Source organism: Phaenicophaeus curvirostris, chromosome 7 (assembly GCF_032191515.1).
Source record: "Phaenicophaeus curvirostris isolate KB17595 chromosome 7, BPBGC_Pcur_1.0, whole genome shotgun sequence".
In the NCBI taxonomy this organism is placed as follows: domain Eukaryota; kingdom Metazoa; phylum Chordata; class Aves; order Cuculiformes; family Cuculidae; genus Phaenicophaeus; species Phaenicophaeus curvirostris.
The window spans coordinates 26,947,493-26,974,965 of NC_091398.1; the positions used below are offsets into that span (position 1 = coordinate 26,947,493).

The 27,473-nt window shown below is 43.5% G+C and overlaps 1 protein-coding gene across 15 annotated transcripts in view; it reads left to right on the top strand.

Annotated features, from left to right (window-relative positions):
- Positions 1–26,868, top strand: part of BIN1 (bridging integrator 1) — a 96,741-nt gene extending 69,873 nt beyond the window's left edge. For 3 of the 15 annotated variants that reach the window (XM_069861358.1, XM_069861368.1, XM_069861369.1), the window contains 8 exons: positions 3,131–3,281; positions 7,310–7,438; positions 10,167–10,274; positions 12,024–12,047; positions 15,475–15,567; positions 16,420–16,530; positions 17,727–17,828; positions 21,234–26,868. In XM_069861358.1, the coding sequence (XP_069717459.1) occupies positions 3,131–3,281; positions 7,310–7,438; positions 10,167–10,274; positions 12,024–12,047; positions 15,475–15,567; positions 16,420–16,530; positions 17,727–17,828; positions 21,234–21,341 (826 nt within the window). In that variant the 3' untranslated portion in view covers positions 21,342–26,868. Of the gene's footprint in view, positions 1–3,130; positions 3,282–7,309; positions 7,439–10,166; positions 10,275–12,023; positions 12,048–15,474; positions 15,568–16,419; positions 16,531–17,726; positions 17,829–19,008; positions 19,060–21,233 lie in introns of all 15 variants that reach the window. The other 12 variants (XM_069861360.1, XM_069861363.1, XM_069861364.1 and 9 more) reach the window with 7 other exon arrangements.
- Positions 26,869–27,473: the final 605 nt, after the last annotated feature.

Consider the following 27,473-nt stretch of genomic DNA (forward strand, 5'->3'; position numbering starts at 1 on the left):
TTGCAGGAGGTGACTGGTCTGTTTTTACCATATTGGAAAGTAGATTTCATACTCTTAATGCAGGATTGTTACAAGCACATGGGGAACAACATCTGCGGATGTTACTTCACTCTTCCAGAATAAATGAGGCAGCCCCATGAGGCATTTGAGAGCTCAGCAGCACTAAAAGAGACTGGGGGGTATTAGCTTTCCCTTCAGCTGCAGTAACTACATTAGACCCTGTTCCCAGTTCTCTATTTGCAGAAGAAAATTGATACCTTTTCCTTTCCCTGCCTGATATTCCTGGATTCGGCATCACTTCCCAGTTGCTCATGGGAGGGAAAAAGAAAGAGCAATGACCTTGTTTTGATTTGCTTTTATTGATACTTGTGTTTGGTCAGTGGGCACACACTGACCTACGCTCTTGCTTTTCCCTGTGTTTTCTGGAGCAAGCAGCCAGTTTGAAGATAGGAATTTGCTGTGTGGGTGATGTGTGCTCCCGGGGACCTGTGAAGGCCACAGGATCCTGGTGACAAACTTGCTTGATGCTGGTTGCACCGACTAAATGCATGCAAAGCAACAAGTGCAGGAATGAAGATGCCACTTGGTGGGGCTGGAAAAGGCTCAGACAAAATTAGCACTGGCATTTTCCTATGGGGATCAGCCAACACATCAAACAAGCTGTAAATAGTAATGACTTAATGAAGGCTTTAGTGTGGGGCCCTCTCAGCCATCATAGGATGAAAGGAAGTAGAAGCCTTTTACCAATGTATCTCCAAATTAAGTCACTGCCAGGCACCAGAAATAAAGAACTGAAAAGCTGCTTTTGTAGCCTTTAGAAAATAAGCTTTAACTCCTTTCTCATTGGGAGACATGGCCTCTTGAGGTCTCTAGAAGGAAAAGTCTACCCTTGTGTTGGTAGGCCAGTTGATAGCTGGTAGTCCCAATATTCCCAGTGTAGCCTGGGCACTTGAAGAGTCCTGGCAGTCTTGTTCTGGATCACTGTCACCCATCTTCTTCCAAGTGCTTTCAGCTTGGGAAGGTAACATGTATTTCTCCACTTCTTCAATGTGTATTTCCCCACATTGGAGGACATTTTCTTTCACTCCCTGCTGTTCTCTGGTGATTCCAATTTAGAGCAGGATTTCCATACTTTCACCCTCCAACCATTATTTCTTTTAATCTTTATCACAATTGTGTCAATTTTGCAGAACCCTTCATGCAACCCATTAATTTGAAGTGATTTCGGGGCACCTTTTAGGGAGGAGACTGTAGGCATATCCAGTCAAAGTAAAGAGCTGCAGATGTTGGTGTACGTGTTCTTTAGTCCCTTCTCTTCCTTTTTTCCTCTTCCTATCCCTCCTTTTTTCTTGACTGTGTGTAGCCCTGGTTGACAGCTGTTGGCAGAGAATGTTGTTGGGTTTGTTGCATCATGTTGATGTGCTGCTAGCATCAATGTCATCAGGAACATCCTACCTGCATGTGGACCTGAAGACAAGTGCTTTGTGGGGAAATGTGTGTGTAGGGTGTGGATATGGGGAGAAAGTGGGGGGAATGGGTGAGGGCAAAGTGAATGAGGAGGGAATGGGATGAGTAGCTTGCAAGCTGGAATGCTGTGCAGGGGTAGGTGCTTGCTTGAAAAGGGAGGTTTGTTGAAATGCCTTGCTGTCCCTTCCTCCTGTTGCTGTCCCTCTACTTGCTAGTGTTTAGGAATGAGGCCATCATGCATGTTAGCCAATGACTGCTACACCTCGGGCATCCGAGTGTGGGTGGATGTACACAGGTGGTCTGGAGCTCTGGGCTCTCTTGGGACAAAGTAAAGAAATAATCAACTGGATGTCCCTGCAGAATCAGGTCTGCATTGCTCTAGTTGTGACTCTGCACCAGAATTTATTGTCTCAAGTTGTAGGAAAGAATCTGTTCCTTTCAGCCTTCTCCGAAGGCCTTTAACCCCACGAGAATTGTAAATTTATAAGTGGAAGCAAATACCACTCCCTGTAGATGAGGCTGCAGCCCTTTTGCAGTATTTTGTAATATTCTCTTTTCAGCTGTGTATAGTTTTGCCAAACTGTAAACATTTCTGCTAAAACATTCCCTACCAGAGTCTGTGCTTCTGCATAACTTGAGATATTTGGTGTGCTGGTTTTTGGCAAGCTGAATTTCAGCCAGCCTGAGTCAACTGTTGCTGGGAAAATTATTTTACCTTTATCTCTGCTGAAATTCTATGGTAACCAACTTTTTACTAAATCTCTCCTGATTCCATAGTTTGAAGCACAGAATTGACACTTGTCCAGGGCATGCCCTAACGGTAAGGCGTGTGCCTCTTGTCATTCCTTTGAAAAATCTGGCCAAGTTCTGAACCAGCAAATGTCATTGGCATATGTTCCTTGTGTCTTAATTCCTTGAAGAATCTCTTCACTGTGTCAGAAACAGCCTTGGAATAAGAACCAGCTGGAATGGCAAGGGCAGAAGGGGCTCATCATTGCAAACAAGGCTAGGGAGACTTGCCATAATAGAGAAATCTTTATTAGTAGCCAGAATCTCATTGTTTCTTTGCTGTCTGAATCAACCAGTGAAACCTTTGGCTACTTTGGCCCTCTTCCAGCTTATCCGGTTTGTACCATGTAGAAGAATATGATATTCTGTGATTATAGCCTTAATTCATGTTGCGAAGCTATTGGTTATAACTTATGCAAGTGTCAATCTGCCACAGTACAAAAATTATCTGTAAAGTTTAAAACTAAATGGGCTGCACAGAACTCCTTCCCCCATCTGCTTCCTCAGTATTGAAGTACTATGACTTAATATCAGGCACTTATGTTAGAATCTAGCAGAATATTAAGGATGCCTGGGTTTTTGTTTGTTTTTGTTTTTCTGTGAGGCGAAGTATATCCATACAGTAGGAGTGAGTAGCCTGCTGCACAGTAATGCTGCTGCAGTGTGTTGGACTGCAAGGAACTCGGCAAAGATGCTTCTCAGAAGCTTGTAGAGGCTTCAAATGTCTTCATCACGTGGTCTGGGCAGCGAAGCAAAGAGATAACAGAGGCTGCTGATCTGTCCTGTTTACCACAATTCTTTCTAGGCTTGGCTCAGACTTTTCTTCTCTCTTTCTCTTTCCATCTCTCTCCCTGTCTCTCTCCACTTCCTTCAGTGACAGCACCCCAGCGAAAGCAAATAAAAGCCCCTCGCCTCCACCAGATGGATCTCCCATCACCAGCCCTGAGACCAAGACTGTCAACCATGAGCTGGAACCGTCTACTTTGGAAGCACCTGGGGCAAACATCCCAAAGTCACCATCTCAGGTAGTGTCCCCATGGCATTGACTGCGTCTCTATAGTGTGATTGCTGATGGCACAAGCTCTGTGAGTCAGATCCATCAGTTACTTTTTTGGACCTCTTCCAGCTACTGAGCACAGAGAATATGGCATGATGGTTATTCTCCTTCCCTGGTTCCTGAGAATGCAAGTTCTTCATTTGTCACCTCTGTATCATGTAGGGAAGAACTAAGTTGTTTCTGAATGCCTTTACAGGTGGAAGGCCAGGAATACATTTTGCTGTCTGGTAGAGTGACCAAGAAGATCTAGGGAGGATGAAATTGTAGCTAGGGGAGGAAGCTTCTTTACATTTGAATTAACCTGTGGAATTCAATGGTCCAGTTTCTTCTCGTGAACTTCTGCAACTGAGGAAGGTTCAAAGAAAGAAGTTCAATTTTGATAAGGATAAGAGCATCTGTGCTTTACATGATGTTTTACGTTAATCTCAAGGTAAAATATTATGGTTAAAATAAGGGCATTGTATTCTTATGCTTTGAAGAAATTAGGTGGGTACCAGGAAGAAGACTGTTATATGGACTTTTATACCTTCCATCTGGCCTTTTCTAGTCCTTTCCTTACACAGGAGATACCCAGCAGCTTGTTTAAAATAGCAGATGAAGTTTTTTTTTCTGCTGCTCAGTATATCTAATGATATGTTTTACTTCAGGATTTAAGGAAAATAAAACATTCACTTCCTCTTCCCATCCCTCTTTGAGTGGGAGAAAAGCTTAGTGGGGAAAAGCAGTAACTGGGCCAAATTTATGTCTGGTGCCAAGTCTTGCATTTCAGTAAGTGGGACACCAACGAGAAGTCTTCCAGGAAGAATTAAAGCTGAGAGGCGTTCTGGCCAAACTGGTAAAAGAAAATGTATTGCTTCTGAAAAGAGAGGGGTGCAACCCAGAGCTTCATTGCTGTTGCCGTATGTAGCAGTGTGATTCCAAATCCAGGCCTGTGGTGCAGGCTGTCTCCTGTTTCTCGATAGCCTCTTGCAATATTTTTTCGTCCACAGCATTTTTTTCAATTTTCAGGATTATCTGAGGATAAAATGGGGATGTTTGTATGCTGGCAAAAGGGTCTTTTCCACTGCTGTGAGATGTGTGAAGTCTGACAGTGTCTTTTCTGGACTTCTCCAGGGTCTCTTCACTGCTCAGCATTGCACAGCTTAGAGCAACTTCACCACCACCCTGGCTAGGACTTTTGGGCAGAGAGGATAGATAGTGCATCCATAATCGCCTTCCTGTTGTTTTTGGTTCTTTGTTTTTTTTTTTCTTTTTTAAGAAATCACTGTAACTTGACTAAAATTTGGAACAAGGAATTGTACAGATCTTTTTAGCTGTTCACTGCAGATTTCACTCACCCTGCCTGTGAACTTGTGTTGCTGAGTTTAGCTTCTTCCCTTTCCTTTAAATAGCACACATAAGCCTTGTTTTTGCCAGCTTGCAAGTGCTTTCTCATTCACTTGCTGCCGTCCTGCCCACAGGAATGAGGCTGGAGGCACCTCTTGTCAAGCAAGCAGAATATTCCAGTGTAGCCCTAGCTGGAACCTCAGATGGCCGCAGGCTCTGGCCTGAAATGGTGTTTGCAGCTAATGCTGCCACCACATGGCAGTTTTTTCCCAATCTGTATTTAATTCGTTCTCCCAAGCCTCACTACAGTGAAGAACAAGAGCTCTGCTCTCTATTCGTACTAGGTACTAAGAGATGAAGCTGGCTTCTGTCGGGGGGAAGGCAAGGGCAGGGGTTTTGTACTCAGAGCTGAGCCTGGTGTCTATATGGATAAAATCTAGAAACTAAGTATGTGTCAGCTTGCCAGGCAGCTGGAAAACACCAGTGTCTACTCTCTCAACAGTGCTCAGCTTTAATACTGGAATCTTCACAGGTGTCATTACTTTTGACCTATGGGTAAGTGATTTGTTCTAGGGTCCTCCTAGGGACAGTAGGGGCCTCATCTTCTCAGGGAAGCAAAAACCAAGTACAATTGTCTGGCCTCTTCTTGTATGAAATACTAATGCAAACCATAAACAAAGTCTGTGGAGAGAAAAAACAGCAAAAGAAGAGACACCAAATAAATAGTAACTACATTATGAACTGATCCCTATGCCAAAACAAAGCTCTTTTATTCTTACTATCCTTCAAATCTCAAACCCAGCTTACTCCTGTATTTTGGAAGAAGTGACTGCTATCAGCACTGTACTGAGTAGTTTCATGATGACCTAGGACTTCAGGGGTCTGTAAAATTTCAAAGGTCAGGCTTTTGCTCTCAGTTACACCACTGAAACACTTTAATGATGCTTTTGAAATCAGTGCAACTATGTTGGACAGGTAAAGCTCTGTGGGATCCAAGTCAGCAGAAAAATTTTAAAGGATTTTAGGTGGTGAAGTTATTCATGCTTGATGAATTTCCAGGTATAACCCAACATTAATTTGCAATCCTGTTGTCTTTGAAATGTGATTTTGGTGTGCTGTGGGAGGTAATGCTGGACACTGTGGAAGTTGGTATCGCCAAGGCACTAACGCATTGGAAGCAAGGAGAATGTCTGTTTTGGAGAAATAAATAGTAGAAGAGTGGGTATGTTTTTGACTTTGAAGTTTGTAACTGGAACCTCCCATTTTTGCAGGTGGTGTCAGTGTTCTCAGAACAGTTTTTCTCTGAAGTTTCTGGGCCCTTCTTGCAACTAGCAAGCAGGGGATTTTCAGGAAGGGATTATTCTCAGGTAATATGGACACCACCTTCTGCCAACAAGGAAAAGTTGGAAGTGAACACACTACTTTTGTTGTTTCCCCTAACCATCTCTTCTGTGGAAAATGTTTGCGTACTTGCTTGCACTCTCTAAAGTAGTGTTTAACCCACTAGAAAACTGGACATATCCTTAGCAATCTCAATAAATGCATTGTAGAGCTCTGTTATATGCTAGAGCAGTGTTAATGCAGGACTAGGAGTTGGGGATTGCCTGACACTGATATACTGGGTGCCCCTTGGCAGATCTCTGAGTCTTGCTGGCTTGGGATCCTAGATATGAGATGAAAATGAAATAACTAAAATTTAACGCTAAGTGGAAAGCATTGTCATTGCTGAGCATTGCTGTGGTGCTGGGAACGCAGTAGCAGCTCCTCAAAACTTGATTTGATGTAGAAATGATCATTGAGCCTTGGACACAGTAAAATGTGGAAAGAATGTGGATGGGTTGATCTAGGGAGGGTCTACTACAGCTTTGCATGGGATTGTGGATGCCATGTCAAGCCGAGTCTCTTAGCATGATGGTGGATGTTAGGATGGGTTGGAGTCATAGGGTCAGACTTCATGGTATGTTCTCTGGGATCTCCACTGGGGAAACACAGCTTCATTAGTGTCAATACTCATTGGTGAAACTGAGAGCAGAGTTGGGCCCACAGCAGTCATGGCTTCTTGGGAATTGTTCTTGCCTAAAGATGAGAAGTGGTAAAACGCTGCCAAGAGCTCCTTCAGAGCTTTTTTATGGTACACTGATAACCAATGCGCCAGAGAGCCAATGCTGGGCAGATCAAAGCCTGTCCTCATGGTCACCTACCCATAATAGAATAAACTGAATCTAATCTCTTGTTCCCTTAGGTATGGTAAGTATGATAAAGGGGAAGCAGTGCTAGCCTTGTCTATTGAATCGTATTTTCAGTAATTGATCTGTTCCCTTCCCAGTGGTTCTTTTGAAGGTTGCACATGCTTTAATTATGTATGCATGTCCTGTCAATGCATATTAATTGTGTTACGCTTCTCCTCTGCACAGGGAAACTTGCCCACGGCTGAAGTGTAACTAATGATGCCAAACCTTCTCTGGAGGCGTGTGGTGTTTTTTTGTTTTGTTTCAATCCAGCCCTTCACCTTCCCTCCCTCTCTCTTCTGATGGAGTTGATTGGTTCCCTGCTCTGTGCCTGTGATTGTGATATCCCCCAACTTTGGTTTTTGTGGCTAACCTGATTCCTGTCTTTGGTTTTTTTGGGTGTCGCCATCTGTGCTGTGGCCGTGTGCTCACTTGCATGCAGTTGAGGAAAGGGCCTCCGGTGCCTCCGCCTCCAAAAGTCACCCCTTCCAAGGAGATCAAGCAGGAGAACATCATCAGTCTGTTTGATGACAATTTTGTCCCCGAGATAAGTGTGACCACCCCTTCGCAGGTTAGCTGCTATGCCCTGCCTTATATTTGTCTGCCTCTAAACTCTTCCCTTTGACCTTTCTTCTCTTTGGAGGTGTCAAGCCATGAAACCTGGTCAGGTGAAGGAGGAAGGCAAGCTCAGCATTGGACCTCAGAAGGCAAAGAGTTAGATAGGAGGTGAGGGTGGCTGGAAGGCAGCTTTGACTAACACGTTGCCCTTTAAGAGCTTCAATTCATAGAAGAAACAGGAGAAATGCCACTGGTGAAGATGCCAGAAAGTAATCACTGTGTGTGTTCAGCAGCCGTTCACATGGGTTACGACTCCCCTCACATCCCATGATATGCTCTTTCCAGACCCACTGATCCTGGGTTTGGATGAAGCGTGTATTTTCTGCTCTTGTATATCCCCAAGTGCTGATCCTGGCATCTCTGCCAGTTCTGGGAGAAGGCAGTTTTGTCCTCTCTGTGCCTTCACGCATGGGTTTTGTGTTTTAAAGACCACAGCTGCACAGGAAAGGCAAACAGGAATTGCGTGAAGTTTTTTTTTTTGCAGAGAATAGGTGCTTCCAGAGCAGTCTGTGCCTGCTCTGAATTCAGAACTGCAAACAGTCTGTCACTCTTCACTAGCCAGCAGTTCCAATCAGAATATTTCTTTCTTGTCATAGGGCACTTTTTGAAGCCTTGAAAAAGGAAAAGCATTTTCAAATTACATGTTTTCCTCTTCACATTCCTTTTGATTTACACCACTACAAGAGAGGATGCCCAGGTGGGGATGTGTCGGATCTAGGAGCGTGGCAGTCCTTATGTATATAGGAACCTGACCAGATTTCTGGCTGTATCATGAGAGTCCTGCATCTATTTTCTAAATATATATATATAGAGAGAGATATACACGTGTATATATATTTTTTGATTTCCTAAATATTTTTTAAAGCACAAGTAATGTCTCTATCAGCGCTTATCTGTGACTCATTCTCTAACCTTTCCCTGCATCATGCTGCTCTGTTGCCTTTAGTTTACCACCTTCTACCCAGCTGCTGAGGAGCAGAGGTGGAGTGGGGAAGGGAGAAAGTCCATGTCAGATTTTGCATTGCTATAGATAAAGCTCGCAGAGCAGAGAGATGATTTGACAGCAGTGTTGGAAGGTGGAGACCACAGGCAGCTGAGCAACTCTCTGTAATTTTCTGTGCTTCTTTCTCCTGTATCATAATGGACAGCTGTCAGCCCCATGGTTTGTATTATGTATTTCCATGTGAACACCACCCCTTAGTCAGAGGTACTCTTCTGCACCTGATCAGTGCTGTGACCCAGGATGGGATCTACTGTGACTTTCAATCAGGTGGGAATTCTGAGGGAGCACTGTGGTTGCCAGAACTATCTTCACTGAAGCACCCAACAGCCTCTAGTGTTCAGAGTGTTGCCCAGGGTCATTCCTGTCAGATTTCTTAATTCCAAAGAGCTGTCTTGTGGGAGATCTGGGTAAAAGCAAGGGGTGCTAGCCCTTGCATGTAAGTCTTGCATGGCAGGTAAGATTATTCCATGACTGGGGTTTATGATGTTTCAATACTGAACAAAACTAAAGATTGGGAATAGAGTCTGTCTGATGTGTGGCCTGGATGTGCTGGGAGAGTGTACTAGAATGCCAGCTGGTTTTTGCATACTGCTTGATGTTTATTATTGTGAGATGGGAGAGCTTGGTTCCTTGTCCTTATCCCTGTGGACCTCAAAAAGATGTGTTTATAAGGGAGAGAAAACTCTCTAAGAGAACTGAAGTAAGTAGAAACTAGAGGAGGTGAAAATGGTGTTGATGCGGGGTTGTATTTGGAGGATGTTCTCTTAAATGATGTCTCTTGCTACTTTCCAGGAGTTTTTCCATCATGGGGTTGTGATACAACTGTGGGCACCAACCTGCCACGCTTTGTGAGTTGCTAGAAGAAATAGAGCCAGCGAGCTGGGAGGACAGTGGAAATGGGGGCAAATCTTCCTGGACACAGCAGCTTCTTCTGAAGCTGAGTCGAAAGGAATGTCTTGTAGTGGTTAGGCTAAATCTGAAAACCAAACCTGACAGTTCAGTTTTGAATACTAATGTCTAATGCCCTTTGTAGAAACCATTTTGTTAACGGTAGTCGGCAAATGTGCCATCATTGTCTTAGCTAGAATGTTAATCAGTCAAAGGGAGTTATTCTGCTGACTTTCAAGAGCGATTCAAATCCCTTAGCTAGGGTGAGCTGCTGTATTCAATGTTTTTGTTAGGAGGCAGAAGTATGCAAGTTAGCTCTGAGGTCTTCTCAGTCTTGCCTTACAGCAGATTGAGTGGTTTTCTTCCTGGATCCATGTTCCTGAGATAAGTTGAATGGATGGCAGCTGTTCTCTGTGGTTGAGGGAGTCTGTCCTGGGTCTTCAGAACAAAGGCAGCTGGATGAACAGATATGGGGAACAGTTAGAAATAGAGAAGCCCTTCTGAGTCGTCAGAGGCAGTGTCAGATCAGGTTCTTACACTGTCAGCTTATTTGGCTAGGTGGGAAGATGAATGCATCCTATGGGAAAGGCTGAGGCTTAGTTTACAGTGGCACCCATGCAAACTGCCTGTGACTATAGTTGCCAGGCAATTGGGAGTCACATCAGGTGTTTGTGTTTCTACCATGCCCTCTCTGCTTACAGCTTTAGCTCCTGGGTGTCACGTACTCTTCCTCTACTGTGCATGTGTGTGTCTAATGCTCGTACTGCTTTTCTTCCTCACTGCTGCCAAGTTTGATGCCCCTGGGCCCTTCCAGGAGGGAGCCAGCCTGTTGGATCTGGATTTTGATCCCATTAAGCCAGATGCTACTGTGGGGAAGACCCCCACACCCGCCTCCCAGGTTGGTTCATGTCACCATTCCTTCTCCCTTCATAACTGGCTTGTTGCCAAGCGTGGTGTGACCTGCGCCCATGTGAAAGATAATGTGGACCCAAGCTGTGGGTGTCTTGCAGTTGGGCACCGTGGTCTTCTCTGCTGAATGTGTAAGTCCAGGGAGAATTGGGCAGCTATTAGCCTGGCCACAGTCTGGCACTAGGTGTTTGTGGGATGCTTGTGCTTTGCTCTGATGATATACTGACTGACAACTCATTTAATTTAATCTAGGGAGCGACATACGTTACCATTCTCTATATACCATATGGATTTAAACTGTTTCTTTGTGGATGGGAATTCAGCCTCAGTTCTGCGCTCCAGCTATAAATTGCTCTCAAATGGATTTTTAATAAACAGACACTCTGATAATCTGCGCTTATTTAAGATGAATAAAGCTGTAGATGAATATTGAAGTGATGTGAAGCCCTTCTTTTTCTGGATATAGCATAGCTTCTGTTTGTAGTTCAGAAGTAGCTCCCTCTGTAAGCACAGAGCTGCATAATGCAGTGTCAAAAAGAAAGATGCCTATTTCTGGTCTGGCCTGTACCTGGTCCTGTCTGCTGTCAGAGGCAGGTGGACTGTGTTTCATTTTGTGTCTGAATGGCTGGAGGTTTTGAAGTGCATCCTGAATTGGCTGTTGTTCTCACCGAGACTTTCTGTTTAATATGTATGAAATGGTTATTTTTTGCCTGTAGTTGCTCTTATAATTTCTAATAAACATAGTTGGGATGTTTATGGTGTTTCTCCGGGATCATCATGTCACTTAGTCTTGTATGACAGCTTTGTAGCCATAGGTCCTCTCTCATTAGAGAGGCATTTAACACTTCTAAATTAAAATACTCTATCTGTAAAATACTAGTTATCATCATAGTTTGATACACACCAGTATGGCAAGCTACCACTTTCTGGAACTTGCAGTGGGTAGATTGGCATGGCGTGTCTGCATACCTGACAAAACAAGTTGTATGTAAGGATAAACTTTAACATTTATCTACTGGGATTTTTCCCTGAATCACCAGTCATAACTTGGATAATTGGGTATGCTGGCGTAGTATAGGAGTTGACATAATTGTCATAAAATTGAATAATTTGTTACTCTTCCCGCAAGCTTCAAATATTATACTGAGTGGCTTTTTCAAAACTGCTCAGCAATAGCGTATTTGGTGTTCCAATGTATTTATTAGTTTCAGAAGTCATTGAAAGAGAGTCTGAAATCACTACTTTGTAGTGAACCACAATACAAAACCTAGTGAAAGCCACCTCATCTCAAAGCAGGCAGATTGTTTCCTGTAGGGTGGGTGCTGTGGCAAAGAGGTTAAGATATTTCACTCCTGATCCAAAGATACCAGTTGAAGTACTCTGAAATCATTCCCCTTCTGTTGGATGTGGATAGGTGGGAGCATATTTAACCCTGATGGATCACAGACTTTCTCCTCTTTGTCATTTACCGCTGATAACTGGATGTGGCCTGACTGTCCCTCTGCCTACCACAGATAGAAAAAAACCCTCACTCAAATGCCTTTGTACTTAAATTTGAATATACAGTGGGGAAGGGTATATAAATTCAGATACTAAAAAAAATATTTTTAAAACATGTAGAGATAAGCGCTGTTGAATGTGTATGTCTGCTTCACTCTGATCACCATCTGTATTGTTTGTTCTCACTGAAATAATCACATATAAATGTTTTACTTTTGTTGCTCTTTGACATGCTTAGTCTTTACCTTGGGATTTATGGGAGGTAAGAACTTCATGGCTTTCATCTCTCATCATGTGCTGTGCATGTGCCGTTGCCATCTCTATGTGCATATCTGTCTTTCCGTCTCTGCTTCTCGTGTTTGCAAGTTAGGTTGCACGTTCTGAAACTTAACATCTCCACCAGTGCACAACCCCATTGCCTTTCGCTGCTAATCCATTCGTCTTTCCATCGGCTTGATAATGTGATGTTCCCCTCAAACTTGATACCACTGTGGCATCCTCACCCTCCGCTTCCTAGTATTTCTTAAATTCTGTACATCCTGTTGGTCTTGTGTGATTCATAAATGTTTCGGCTGCCTGTTGTCCTTACTGTCTGTATCATTGTGTAAACATACATGTTTAGAATTAGCTGTGGTATTTATTGTTCATTGACCACTGTTGCCATAAAGGCTGATATGAAATAACTCAGCCTGTGTCTACTCTGAAAGCTAAGTGTGGGCCCAAGACTTACCTGGCATCTGACTCAGCTGCGGCTTTGGAGCTCACTGATGAGGAAGACCCTAAATATTTACGCCTGAGAGGGTCTCAAAATTGCTACAAATTATCCCATTGGGAGAAATTTCAAGCACTACTGCTTTTGAGCCCCTCTAGACAACCAGCCAGCAGTGTGGACAGAAAACACTTGGTCTGGGTACTCAAACCTGCTGCTTGAGCTTGCTATATGCCATGGTGTAGTTGCAAGCACATGACCTTCGCTTATGCTGGGGAATCGAGTCCTGCCAACCTTCTCGTTCTCAAGGGCAGATCACCACTTGGAGTCAGTGCTTGGGAGGACGTGCCTTAAACCTTGCTGACAGCCTGGCCCAAGGACTCACTGTGGCCAGTGCTCTCCTTCACATCATCTTGAGCCACGTCAAGACAGATATTTTCCTTGTGTTGTATCAGTCATCAGCATCTAATGTCTGTCATTCCCCTGTATGTGCATTGTCAATCGGTCATAGTAAGAAAGAAAGGAAGCTCTCATGCCTTTAAGTGGATGGGCAAGGTTGAAGTATGAGTGTATCTGACCTGGGCTTAAAGTCTGGGGTGTAAAAAGTGCTTTGGGACACTTCTTTCATCCTGGGAACTGATTTCACCCAAAGGACAATTTAATCAATGGGGGATTGCTACTAGATCAGATATTCTCACCATGCCTTTTCTCACCTTGTTCATACCATGTATGGGCAAGGAACAAAGCTCCCTATAGCTGGAGAGTGTTTCTCTTGCTCTTCAAATCTTCTGAAGTGTTTATACTCTAGTGTTGTTCTTAGCTGTTGGTGAGTGGAGCCTTGTTCCATAGTTAAGTAGTCCCTTACGCGATGAGGTTAACAACTGGATGGAGAAACTTGGATGCAGCAGAACTCAGTTCTGCAGACTAGGAAACCTGCATTTAGCGTGTATGATGCTACTGCTGGAATAATCAAAGCTTTCAAACCTGGCAACAGCAGTAAGCAATTCTTCCTCTTTTCCCTATAGTGTCTTTCCATAACTAAATGTTTTTATAGACCTTGGGGTGTCCACAGGTACAAAAAGTAGAAAAAGTAAGTAGCTGACATGAGAATGCCCTTTGAAATCCAGGAAATTAATTAATGTTCAGTTTTCCTGGTTATTAAGTACTGGTTTTGCAAATTAGCTGCTTTTGAAAAAGGAGTTCATGTTGAGCTCCTCTTCACTTGCTCAGAGAAAAAACAAGATTTGCCAGATGGAGTTGGGCTAGCATCTGTCTCAGTTCCAGTTTCACTGAATCCAAACGAAAAGCAACCTGAGAGTGAGTCTAATTAAACAGGAGAAGCCTTTTTAACGTTTCATATGCATACATTTACCTTGGCATCACCAAAGCAGCTGTGGGAATCATCTGCAGGATGGGAACAGCTATACTGTTTATAATATCCTCTGGCAGTATAGATCTGTGGATATGGTGATGGGGAGACATGAGAAGGATGTGGCAAGAGAGGAAACCATGTGTTAAATAGCACCATTGGAACAGCTGAAGGTGGAGTAATGGCTTTTTGTTAGATCGAGGGTTTATTTCTTTGTTATTGTTGCTGTTACTAGAATACTACTTCGGAGCATTTTGCCAATGCATGGCTAGTAGCCAGATGGTTGCAGAGTTAAGGGTTATTATTGCTTTTCACTGGGCTTTTGTAGGGTTGAGACTATGAGAACTGCAACATTAAGAAATCCGGAAAATGTCTTGTTTAGAATGTGGTTGTATTTAGGGGTACATGTGTGTCATAATTTAGCTAAAGCTGTTTTATTTACAAGTTTTAAAAATGAGAAATCTCTGTATAGCAATCTCTGTTGTGCAAGTATAAAGTGCATATCTGATTATATTCTGCGGAGAGGTGTGTGCACTGTCTGATATAGGATACAAATGGGTATAGCCTGGCCATAGAGATACTTGGGCTGCAAATTAGACCCTCTAAGATTCTTGTCAGGAGTTTTTTCAGGTGCTGACTGGCCAGTCTCCCAAGAAGCTGATCTACAGCGTTGCTGCTACCAGCTCCAACTTAATTCCAGCATTGCTGTGGTTTGTGGAAGGGTCAAATGAGTATCTTTAATTTCGTGTTAAAGCAGAGTTAGCCTGAGCAGAGTTAGACTTCAGGCAAGAGAGGATAGGAACTTGAACTGCTTGTTTTGCACAGAAACCTCTGTCCACGGGCTTCCTTGAACAGTCTCTGCCAGGCAGTGATCTATAGGTGATGCTAAATATTTCTTCCTGATGGTGGCATCTTTTGCGCACTAGGAACTTCCCTCTCCACCAACACAAGTGTGCAGTCACCATGTGGAATGTTCGTAGCGATTTCTTACTAATAGGATATTCAGAACAGAATCCAAATTCATGACTGTTTGGGCCTATACAAAATCAAATTAGGTGAAAGTTAGCACAGTTTTCAGTTGAGTGCCAGTGTCATGTAGATGCTGGATCCAGACTAAGTTCCATATCTAGACAAAGTATTACAATGTTCTCCTGTTTTCAGGAGTGTGTAAAGGCTTAAACATTCCTTAATTTTTGATCCTTGGAGGTAGCCTACTGAAAGGTCATTGCCCCTTGAAATGCAAGCAAACTTGTATTCACGTGCAGGTGGGCAATCAATATGTAAGAATAGATACTGTGTGTGTGTAAAGTAGGTCTGCCATTTAGATCGTGAAAAGAAAGGGGCACACAGGATTTCTGGGGTTTCATTGATTTCCTCTGGAGTATTGCCTGCTATGTGGCTGGAGCGAGGGAATGCAGGCTTTACAGTGATTTGACTGGGTTGCAGAGAAAGGGGGAAACCTAGCAAGACCCTGAGGTTTCTCACCTGTTTCTCAGCAGATGGCAGCAGTCAACAGCATAGAGCTGTTGGACAGGCTGAGCTGCATTTTACTGTACACACAGGTAGCTGTAATGAGCATAACTCTCCACTTGGATGACTTTTGTATTGCAGCCTGCAGAAGCAGCCCATGCAGGAGCTGAGGCAGCTGGATCAGAAGCAGCAGCTGGAGCTGAAGCATCTAAAACTGAGGCCGATTCAGGATCGGTAAGCAACGTGAGGGAAAGCAGTCCCTTTTCCCTATCACGTCCTTGTCATGTGCACAAGGGAGGCTGGGAAGAGAGATGTGTGGCTGCTTGGGAAAAAAAAAAATCCCTGCCACCTCAGCAGTTACAATGCTCTTATTTGGAGTCTAGACTTAGCTGTTGTGTTTTTATCTGTGTAATGCTTGGGGAGAAGCTCTGCCTGAAGATCTCCCAAAAGAATTGTCCCTTCACCCACATTATGAAGCCAGCCCCCACAGCCCATGCTGTGCTAAGCTTGTGTTGTCTGCTGGATTCCTCGTTACTTGCCATATATTTTACCCTGTCCACTGGGCTCTGCCTGTGTCCCCTGAATATCCAGGGTTCCTCTTTTTTCCTGACACTGCTACCTTTTTAGGGGACTAGAGTAGCTCCCATCTCATGGCTACTTGGTTCCTATAGGCTGTTGCATTTGAGTCCTCTGTTCTATGAAGGCTCTACAAGAACTGCTATGAATGCATTGAAAGGGAAATGCTGGGCATTATGGTCTGAGAAAAATTCTCAATCCTCTCTGCCCTTCTACAGCCTCGAGCAAAAGAAGGCAGGAATCACCTTTCCTGCCTTCTCACTGCTGCCTCTGCTGTCTTTTGGGGTGTTTTTGTCACTGACTAGTGTGCTGGGAAAACCCGCTGAAGTCGTCTTTTGGGGTGTTTTTGTCACTGACTAGTGTGCTGGGAAAACCCGCTGAAGTCATGGATAGGGTTGGGATGTGGATCCAACAGGTTGGACTTGGAGCTGTGATTTTGGATTGTCTTTTCTCAATGTGGTTTGGTTTGGTTTTTTTTTTTCCCCTTCCCTGGCTGCTGCTGCCTCACAGAGCTCTCTGCCTGCTGTTGTTGTGGAAACTTTCCCTGCTACTGTCAATGGCACTGTGGAAGGTGGTGCTTCATCTGAAAGAGCTGACATGCCCCCAGGATTTCTGTTCAAGGTGAGCGTGTTGGGCACCTAGTTCCCAGTGACTTTTTTTCCTCAGCAAGGCCATGGGCTATGCCACATTGAAAGGGAGAAAGAAAGTTGAAAGAGATACACCTTGTTCTCCAGCAGTCCAGCTTCATGCAGTTGCAGATGCTTCAAAGGACTGTAAGAGCATCAGTGTCTAAACATCTGGCTGTGCCATGCAGCAAAACCCCTCATTCTCTCTGTTATTTCTGTCTGTGGTGGGGAGGCAGTGACAGTGACAGACTGGATAGTAGTTAAGAAGTTGTGCTCCAAACTGGAAAGGCTAAACGTTGATGCAAGTGGCAAATGAAGGAGATTTGGAAACACCAGTGGGGATAAAGGACTGTGTCTGTGTGGAGGTAGAAATGATTCTGTATGAGGGTAGGCCACAAAATTACTGTGCATAATGGAATATGGTAGCAAGAAAGCACAGATTCATCATGTCCTGAAAGTGAGAAATGACAGTCTCCTGCTACAAGAATGTTTTTCTTCTCATTTAATCATGTCCATGCATCACTTTTTTTTTTTTTCTTTTCCCTGGGAGATCTACTAAAAGCAGAAGTATGACAAGACTCTGAAGAATGTTAGGAGTCTCATTACATTTAGAGTGGTTACAGGCAGCGCTATAGACTGTGGAGAGCTGTGATTTGAAGTAGAAAAGCTGTAATGCAGAAGTTGATGTTGATAGGAATTGGGCTGAACACCAAAGAGAAAACATGGCAGGTTACAATCACTCGAAGATCCAAACTGATAATCTTCCCTGCTTTTGCTGTGATAGAGATGGGAAGCTATAATCTCTAATACTCTAGCAGTCCAGCTGCAAAAGTTACGTTTGAGTTAAAACAGGCTTTCTCCCTGTGAGTTTTTGAGGCTTGTACCAGTGGAATTCAGCTCTTCTAAGGAAGGACAAGGGAGGTGCTGATGCATAATAAGTTAAATGAGAGACACCAGGATGCCCTTGTGGTAAAGACAGCTTCCATTAAGGTTATTCCTGTAGATGTGGCATTTGTGATCCAAGCTTGCCTTGCCTTGAGCAGCAGGTTGGATTAGATGACCTCTAAAGAGGCCTCTCAACCTGAATCATCAAGTGTGTCAGTGAAGTGGAAAGCCTTGTCACCTGTTACAGAGCTGGGTGAGAGAAGGCTGGCCTCACCCAAGCTCTCTTCTCCTCTCCTCCACCCACAGGTCCAGGCCATGCATGATTACACAGCCACTGACAGTGATGAGCTGCAGCTGAAGGCTGGGGATGTGGTGCTTGTGATTCCATTTGAGAACCCGGAGGAGCAGGTGAGTGGGGAAGACGGGGTGTGAGCCTTGGCTGGAAGTAGCTAAGGGGATTTCCAGAGGTGCTTCTTCCTCCACTAACAATCAGCTGGCTGGCTGCAGAGCCATCAGTTTGTGGCTGGGATCTGATGGGAGAGATGGTTAAACTTGAGCTTGAGGTTGGCTTCCTGCAACAAGAGAAGGGCTGTGCTTGTGACTGGAAGGTGGAGACATCCTGCATAAGGACTGTGAAATAGCCATGGCTCCCTGTTCGTATCAGGGTACTTGAGCCAGCGCAGTGTCTTCCCTGTCCAGGGAGCCCAACAGAGTCCATACCTTGCCTCCTCACTGCTCCTAAACTTGACCCACATTCCCTGTGAGCACTGCAGTGCTGACCGTGGCATTGGTAGGAATGAGAAATGCTGGAGCTCTGAGAAAGCAGCTTGCTGTGAATGATGTCTTGCACTTCAGCATAGTAATGCCTGTTTCCAAAAGACAATGTTTGGTCAGGAGATGGCAGCAGAACCAAAGACTGGATGAAGTTGCTCAGCCCCAGAGAACAGTTTTACTGTCCATCTCCAGACTGAATTTAATTGGTGATGTTTTCCTTTAATCTGAGCTATTTCTAGAAGCCTTGAGTAAATCCTCCTGATGTGTTTGAGGGCTTCCAGCTGATAGAATCTGCAGCAGTTTTACTACTTTGGTGGAGGGAGATAGTGATTTTACAAAATTCATGCTCAAATCTCCAGGTTTTTGTTTGGAAAAATCAGGCAATTCTCCAAATTAGTACAGTAGTCACCAAGCTCTTTGCATTTAGCCAAGGCCAGACAAGGTCTAGATTCCGTAAAGGGGAGGTGATATCGTTCACTGGCCACAGAAGATGTGGATCCTCTTTGTAGCTCAGCTATTGGCTTTGTGAATTATGAAGCAAGATCTTGCTACTGCTTGTGAAGTGGGAGCTATTTTGTTGACGGTTCCCACAGAGCTAGATGCTCTGGAGGAAAGGGGTTGTATGGGGAAGAGGCAGTGATTCCTTCTGGAGACAAGACTCTTCACTGAGTGGGACTGCCTTGCACAAGCATTTGTGAGCATTTCTTTCAGAAAGCTTTCTGGATGGGAAATGAGTGGCAGCTCCCCTGCTTTCTGTGGTAGGAGGCAACATTTGTGGAGCAGAGTTTTTCAATGCCCTATGTTTGCACTCTAGCTGGATGTGGGTGCAACAGCCATGAACTCGAGACTCTCCAAGCTGCAGAGGGTGAGCTCTGAGTGTTGCTAACATGGTGCTGTAGCTTCACTGAAGCCGTCTAACCTTCCTACAGTGTATCCTGTACTACAGCTCATTTTCCTAACCCTAACCAACACCCAGCCATAAATTGTTGGCTGTTAACATGTGCTTGAACTGTGCACGTGAGTGGAGGAAGCTTAGGATAATAGACTGTGATCCGTGTCCCCATCTTGCGGCTTAGGTGTTAGTTTGTGGGTACATCAGGCACACCTGGATTAATCTCTGTTGATAAAAGAAGGGGTTGAGGGCAGCAGCGCTTCTGAGCTGACGCTTCAGGTGACGTGGTTCAAAATCGGCAAGGGTCAATCTGAGTCTTTTGAGTCTAATCCCTACAGCTGCTGAGGAGATCCTTTGTAGCAGGATGCTGTGGGAGTGGTGCATGCTGTATGGCGCAGATGCTATGTGCAAATGGATGAGCTTTTGTGCTTGCTGTGCTGTGAGCTGGAAGCTCCCTTCCGGAGAATAGGCCCCAGCATTTCCACCTAGTCATTTGTCTTCCTGATTTATGGCATGTCAGACCTTCCTCAGCACCTGCATCTGGCTGCTGCAGATGGGCTCCCATCTCATGCCATTCCCTTGATGTCTCCTGAATGCTCAAATCTAAGGCAGCAGCAAGGGCTAACCGAGCCTGCAGGCACCCAGTACAGCCTGCAAGGAGCAGGGAACTTGAGTCCAGTGGCTGATCTGAGCTACTGTCACATGAATGCACAGAAAACAGGACAAGAGCAGACGCTGCTGAATGGCAGTAAAAATCAATACATGCCCTGGTGAGGGCTGTACCACTCCTGCACTGTGCAGGTGTGCTTTTAAAGAACAAGTTTCAAGGGAGGTGTTGCTTGGCCTCTGGTAAATAGCCAGGTAACACCTGCCAGCTCCAGGAAAGGAGAACTGTCAGAACAACTGTGTGAACTGGAGACACGCATACCTCATTTCCCTATAGCTTGGAATACCTGACTTCCTGACTTTCTGCCCTGGCAAGTTATGTGGCTGGTGTAATGACATATATTTAAATGAGCCTGGTGCATGCTCATCCAGGGGGCTGGATGCAGAGCAAGCTGTCAAGCTGGGAGGTTGTAGTCCCCCATGCAGTTCATTGCCTCATGCTGCAATCTTAACCCATAGGCTGCCTCACTGCAAATGAGTGGGCACATTTGCGTGCTGAAGGGTGCTTCCATGGTGGTAGCTCCAAGGTATGCAGTGAATAGAGTAGCTGCACATGTGAGCTGCAAGTAGTGCAGCTTTCCCACATTGAATAATCTTGTTTCCCTCACATGCTTCAGATAGAGCTGAAATATTGGTGCTGGACAACCTGTAGAGAGCAGCGAGAGGGTAGGAATTCTGGTTCTCCTCCTGAGCAGATTCTACCAGGCGGGACTCTATTTGCATCCCTGTTTATAGATCTAAATGTTTGGTGGCTAGAGAGGACCCTTGTGAGAGACCTTGAGTCTAATATGATGTGTAGCACAGTTCTGGGTGTCTTGTCAACCACATATTGCATCAAACCCAACAGCTTGTTGGGTTTTGGGAAGATAGGTTGAGCTCTTCAACTCCCAGTTCTCATAGACTGGATTTTTAGCTTAATAAGCAATGTTTATTTGTCTGTATCAGCTCTCTAAAATGCTCATCAGCCAGGTGCCACGATCAGGCTAAGGGATAAACACCTCCAAGAAATGATCCTTTCCAGAGACCTGTGGCAAGATGAATGGGTGAATTACACTGTGGAGGTGCCTGTCTCTTTTCTGACTAGGGAGAATTTTTTAGATCCCTCATGGTAACGAAAGGTGGAGCAGGTGGTTCCCATCCTGTAGCTCTAGAGACTTTCTTTGGCAGAATTTCCCCTTCAATGGGTGTAAACTATGACATGTTTTTATTACACTTGCTAATTGTTTATGATTTCACTGTCTCCAGATGCTCTGGGTTGGATAAGAGTTTTGGTACCGACTCTGTTGGGAAATGGCCTTCTCTCTGTTTAAAAGGGAGTGAAAGCATTTTTTTCCTTTCTCCCCCATCCTCATCCTGGATTGTTTCCAAGCCAGCTACGAGCATGGCTTTGATAATGCCTTGACACCTTCTTGGCCTGCACTCTAAGAAAGACCCCTACTCACATCTGTCCATCAGTATCTGATCTCTGTCTTCTCCTCCAGGATGAAGGGTGGCTGATGGGTGTGAAGGAGTCTGACTGGATCCAGCATAAGGAACTTGACCAATGCCGAGGTGTCTTCCCAGAGAATTTCACGGAGCGAGTGCAGTGAAAGCCAAAGCCCACCAGCTGCATCCCTGCTGGAGGAAAGCAAGTCTTCTGGTAGATAATTGAAAAGAACAGCGAAATGAAGAGAGAATTTTAAAGGAATAGAAGCCTGAAAAAAATGTCAACTTAAAAGGGTGTGTTCTTCTCAAAGGCCAAGGTTTCAGAAGTAAATTGAAATTCAAAGTGTTATCAAAGTATATACATATTAATAATAATAAGGCGAGTCAAATACCCTCTTCCCCTTTGGTTTTAAAAGCATTTGGATTCAGAGGACTGATACAGAAGCAACTCAGTGTGGTTCTCTAAATACTGCAGTGACTGAATTGGCAAGATGTTGGTCTGATCCCTGGAAAGGCAGTATTTGTCTAATAGCTTGGGAGTAGGAGCTGCACTTGCTTTTGGGTGGGTTCATCTATTTTGTCGAAGGTGGCTTGCATGGCAACCGTAAAAATTCAGCCTTTCCTTACACATTCAACCTACTGTAGGCCAAACTTTCGGTTATGCTGTTGAAAAAAAATATTTAGTGTATAGTGTTCACCAATACAATGTATGTGTGAGCGTGTGTGTATTTTATTTTCTTCCTTTAAAACAATGTTACACAAACCGTGATTTTGTACATGTAAAGACAGAAGAAAGTACATGAGAAGGGCACAGAGAAGATGAAATGTTTGAAGCTGTGCTCAGTCCAAAGTTGTTTCAAATGCAGGCACCTAAAGTCTCACAGTAGTATCAACTTGTGAAGTAAATGCTAAGGGAATGGACAAATTCAAGAGGAGAAACAAGATGAAACAAGCAGATGCCATTTAGATGGTGGGGAAATCATCTAACCCTAAAACCCTGTAGGCAGTTTCAGAAAAGCTTAGATTCATGTAGATGGAAGACAAATTTGGATAGTTAGAAAATCTGCTTTTAAAGAAAAAGATAAGGGAAGAAAAATTTTCTTCTGAAAGAATGCCTAAGAAAAAACACTGAGGAAAAAACAACTTGCTTTCTGTGGTTTTAATTGGCATTATTGTGGAATTGTTTTTCTTAATTTTCTTTGAAGAGTTGTATAAGTGAAATATTGTTAGATCAGCTTTCTCCAGTGCTGTGCTGGTGATCAAGTTAACTTCTATGAAAACTGGACTCTTGGAATACTCATTTAAAATGGCCGTAAGACTTCATGATCTTTTAATGCAGTAGAAAGGAAGGCAAGAATATCGAAGTGTCAATGTCAAGAAGACGCTCTGCAGTCTAATACTGATGCTGAGACCTTTCCTGTACCTTTCCTTTGCTTCTGTTTGTTTTTGAGTTTTGTTTTTTAGTTTAAACAAGCAGATGACAAGGCTGTTTCAAAGTGCATATTACACTTGTTAAAATAAGCTGGCCTGACCCTCCAAGACTCTAAAAGTCCCATAAAGGTACTTTAAACTTTACTTGAATACTGATGCAGCTGGTAACCAGGTCAGGCTATTACTGTTTTTTATGGCTTCCCCCCTCCCTGATCTTTTTGCCTCGAAGGGATTTTTCACAGTGGGGTTACCTCCTGCTGCAGAGGGATAGTATCACTCTCTGAAATAATCTTCCTGTTAGGAGCTGGCTTTTGTCAAAGATGCACAGAATGCTGACACACACTACTGAAAATAACACTTTTTCCAATCTGTTGTGATTACTTGTAAGACAACAAACAAAAACATTGTGGGCAAAAGTGGTCCCATTTTTTTTTTTTTTTAAATGTAGTTCAGAGGGAAGGATCGGATGTTAATCAGAAGCAATAGTCTTGTAAATGCAAGAATTTGTGGAATTCCTCGTGCTTGGGAGATGATCTGTGATAGTTACAGCAGTGTAACGGGCATCAAAATCTGTCTTGTACCCAGCTCCCCCTTTTGTTTTAATAAATGTGCAGGAATTTATATTTTGCATCACTGCTAAAAAGCCAGTAGTCCTTAGGAGTAATTGCTCACAATACAAAAAGACTGGATTCCGCAAGTTATAGTATAGTGAACTATTGCTTCAGAAGAGTGTCCTGTTTGATATTTTTTTCTTTCTTTTTCAACAGAGTTGTCTTTATTATAACTCTTTTTTTCCCAAATATCTATTTTTATGCATTTGTGACTCCCATTACTCCTTTAAAGAATATTCATAGAAAAATATACATTTAAATATACATAGAAATATATATATTAAAAGGCGGGTTGATCCAATTAACATAATGCTGTCAGCTTAAAATGTTTATTTTTATGCAAAACCTGTGGATTGTTGGATTTCTTTGTGTTTTTTTTAAATAAGTACCAGAGCTGTGATTTTTTTTTTTTTTGTCTTTTAAGTAGTTCTTCTAGAGCAATTAGAAAGCTGTGCTGATATCTAATTTATTGTGGAGTTTTTGCTAGTTTTGTTGTTGTTGTCTTCTGCTGTTTGAACCAGATGACTGTCCCAAGAAAAATCCTTGTAAGGCCTTTTCATTTTATTGAGCTTGCAAAGCAACTATCCAGTACTGTATTGTCCCTGCAGAAGTTGTAACACTCTGCAAAAGAGGGATGTTGTTTTCAGGTCACAAGTGATGCTCAAATACTACTAGTGGGGAGGGGGGATTTTACATTTCTCTCTATTTGCTTCTCCCCAGCCCAAAAATCCCATCCTCGAGTCCCCCTTGCTTACAGCAGGTAGTGCAGGTTACCTAGATCTTGCATTGCTCACAAATAAATGGTGTCAGTGCATCTCAGTCAAATACTGAAAATGCAGGATTGGACCCACAGTTTATAAATTGCCTTATGTGAGAGTAAGATGGCATAGCAGGAAGCTTGTAGATGACAGTGGTGTTTGGAGCCAGGAGATACCTTATCTCCTGAGTCACGTTCAGCCCATTCTAAACAGCCACTACTCCTCCCATTTTCAGTAGGTTTTTTGGGTTTGTTTTTTTTATTTTGCCTTTTTACATCTGCTAAATACCTTGATTAGTTGGTTTAGATTAGTTGGTTTACCACCAGGTTGCTATTACCTGGTGGAATGAACTTCCCATTTTCTTTGGCTTAGGACTGACTCTAATAGTAAGAGGGATAGTGAACTCCTGAGTAGGCTGTGCCCACAGCGGTTTTTCAGTTTGCGGGCTGAACTGAAAAATCTGGGGAAAAAAGTTGTAAGGGTGACCTGAGACAATTTTTTTATTATTATTTTTTCAGTGAAATGAAAAAGGGAAAAATCGATACATAAAACCCCATAAAAACCCCATAAAAAATCCTTTCAAACCAAAATGAAACATTTCATTTTTAGGGTTGCTTTTTCACTTATAGCAAGTTGCTTTGAAGCAGAAATGTGAAACCTGTTTTGAAAATGCTGAAAGAAAATGGTTTAATGTTCATAGTCTTTTTGCCTTTGCCTTTTTTTCTTAATCTGATGACTGATTTCAGTTAACCTTAAACTGCATTTTTTGGTGAATACGTTATCCACTAAAGATAACGTAAGCAAAGAAGCCTATCGCCCAGTTCTGTTCCACTGACAGGTACACTAGACACATTTCAGGGATTACCTGGTATCTGGCCCAGCAAAGCTGCTGTTTTTCCATCTAATAATCTTCCACTTGATTGTTTTACTGGGTGAACAATAAAAGCATCTTTCATCCCATGCCATTGACTGGTTTTGTAACCTGGTTTAGAAGTACATTCTTGATCTATCTGTCAGATGTATGACTATAGATTTATAATGCAACTCCAGTTTGTGCCTAATCCCGTTGTGCAGTGAGAATTATTGTTTGTCCAACTGATAAGAAAGAAATAATGCATTACTTTTCCTCCCTTTTTCTATCTTAGCAATGTCAGTAGTGTATATTTATTAAAATTGGGGAAAGGTCACAGAGTAAAGGTGAACGCATTGTTCCAGGCGGGACTCCTGCATACTCTGTGCTGCTTTTCATGGGTGTTCCTCAACTGTCTGTTTTTACCATGTTTGCTTTTTTTGGCTGTGAAGGTGGTGTGGTAGAAGGGATGATACAGGCTTCATTCCAGGTGCTCAGAGCTAGTCCCATTTTGTGTTCTGTTTGCCACAATCCTGGAAACCACTGGCTCTAGGTTTCCTGTTTGCAGTCACAGTACCCACCTTCCAAAGACTGGCCAAGGCAAACAACTCCAGGTCAAAGGGATTTTATTTTTTTATTTTTAATGACCTGGAGCATGTGCAGGGCTCCATTATTCTGCCTGGAATTGAGTCATTGCACAGTGTAATTTCATGGCAGCCCCTTGAAGGGAAAGGACCCCAGGATAAGGATAAGGGTGGAGGGATAATATGTATCTCTTTCATTTTGGGATGATGTTCTGACTGCCTCACCTCTTGGCTCTAGGGGAGTCCAGAATGCCTGTATTTAGGGCTGAGAACAAAAAGTGAGTGATCAAGATGTGCATGGTCAGTATGAGAACAGAATGTGTCTCTCCTGCAAAGGATATTGGATTCAGAGTTTCTTCTTGCTCTGTGTCAGATAGATTAAATGTTCTCTGTCACTACTGTAGATGCTTCGGATGCTGTGCAGTCCATACCCTAAAACAGTGAATGTCCCTTGCTGGAGGATGCAGAGGTGTCTCAGCCCTTTCTAGGAAGATCTACTGATCTTCCACAGGCCGCACCTGTGTGCTTCTAATGCAGTAGCCTCAGATTTCAGTAGCCTCTGTCTTTCAACATCTGCCCCAGCTCCTCCTGCTTCCCAACCTCTCCCAGGCTCTTTGAGGATGATGGTAACGTAGGGCACTTCCCACCAGCCTGAAGTGCAATGCAAGAAGATTCACTAACTTAAGTCCATCACCAAATCCTACACAGTGCACCCTGATGGTGCTTGTATCAGGGAAAACAAGTAACAGCTTTTCTTCTCTGGGCTGCCAAAGGGAAGCTCTTCCTTGACACAGAGGTACCATTACCCCTGGCACCGGTGCAGACACCTCTCTGCTTGCATGCTCTGGGTTAGACATTTGTGGGTAGTAAACTCCTGACAGAAAGGGGTCCTGTGTGTGACACCCCCACGGCTGGGTTGTGCTACCAACCCTTGTGAAACTTTGCTGGCACATGGGGGCTGAGAATTAGAAGACCGTTTAAGAAATTTTGTTTATGAAACAAAACAGTGAAGCTACAGCTGTGAGGACTGGTCTGTATGAGCTTGTACGTTGTGTCTTATGGCTATAACTCTTTCTTCACCTATTTTTACAGTGTATTCTGCTAATCTTGTCCCTAGTCTGCATTTCATGTAGATGACCCCTATTTGAAACTTGCCAGATGTGGTCCTGGGTTTATTGCTTCTTTTAACTGAGTCAAATGGCAATGACTTTGGCAATGTATTGGCAATCTCTTTTCCTCCTGTTAATTCAGTCTCTGAATTTAACTACAGTGACCTGAGAAATGTTTGGGGTTTGAGTGTTTTTATAATTATTTTAATTTTTGTTTTGTTTAAACAAAGCTGAACAATTCCCATTGTATTCAGAGCTGTGACGCCCAGTTCCAGTGACAAGTACTAGATGGATTTGTCCCATTTTGTTTCTTGGCGATGTTCAAAAATATAATTTGTGTCATCTTAAGTTCTGCGTCAGTTTTTCTCTTGTGGTCTCTATTTATTTTTTCCTGCCTTTATATTAAGAAGCTGAAACAATTCAGGATTTCTTTCTCCTCAAAGAGGTGAGTAGCTTCAAAGAGGTGAGTAGCTTCAAAGAGGCTTGGTTTGTCCAGGCACCATTAACACTGGGAGTCCTTATTAACACATGGGATGGAGAGGGCGATGCTGGTCCTTCCTTGAACAAATACAACGGCAGAACAAACTCTTCTAGCAGCCATTGCTGTTTGTCTGTTGTGAGGACCTGACACCAAGCGAATACAATGTATAGAAGGATCTGCGACCTTTGCTTTTTAGTAGCTACTAACCCCAAGGTGATGCAATCTTCATCCTCTAAGGCAGGTTTGTTGATGGGACTATGACATTGCATGGGTACCCTACCCCATCTGGCCAAACATTTCCCTTCTCCCTGTTGGCACACTTGGGTGAGCTCTTAGTTTCTGGGCTGGTTTTGGGGTCTGCTCTTTAATGGGGCATTTTTTTCACCAGGGTGCTTTAGGGTCCCGGAGAGAAGGGACTAAAGGGATTCACAGTTCATAGATGACTGTTTTAGGGCCGCTCCCTTGGATGCGT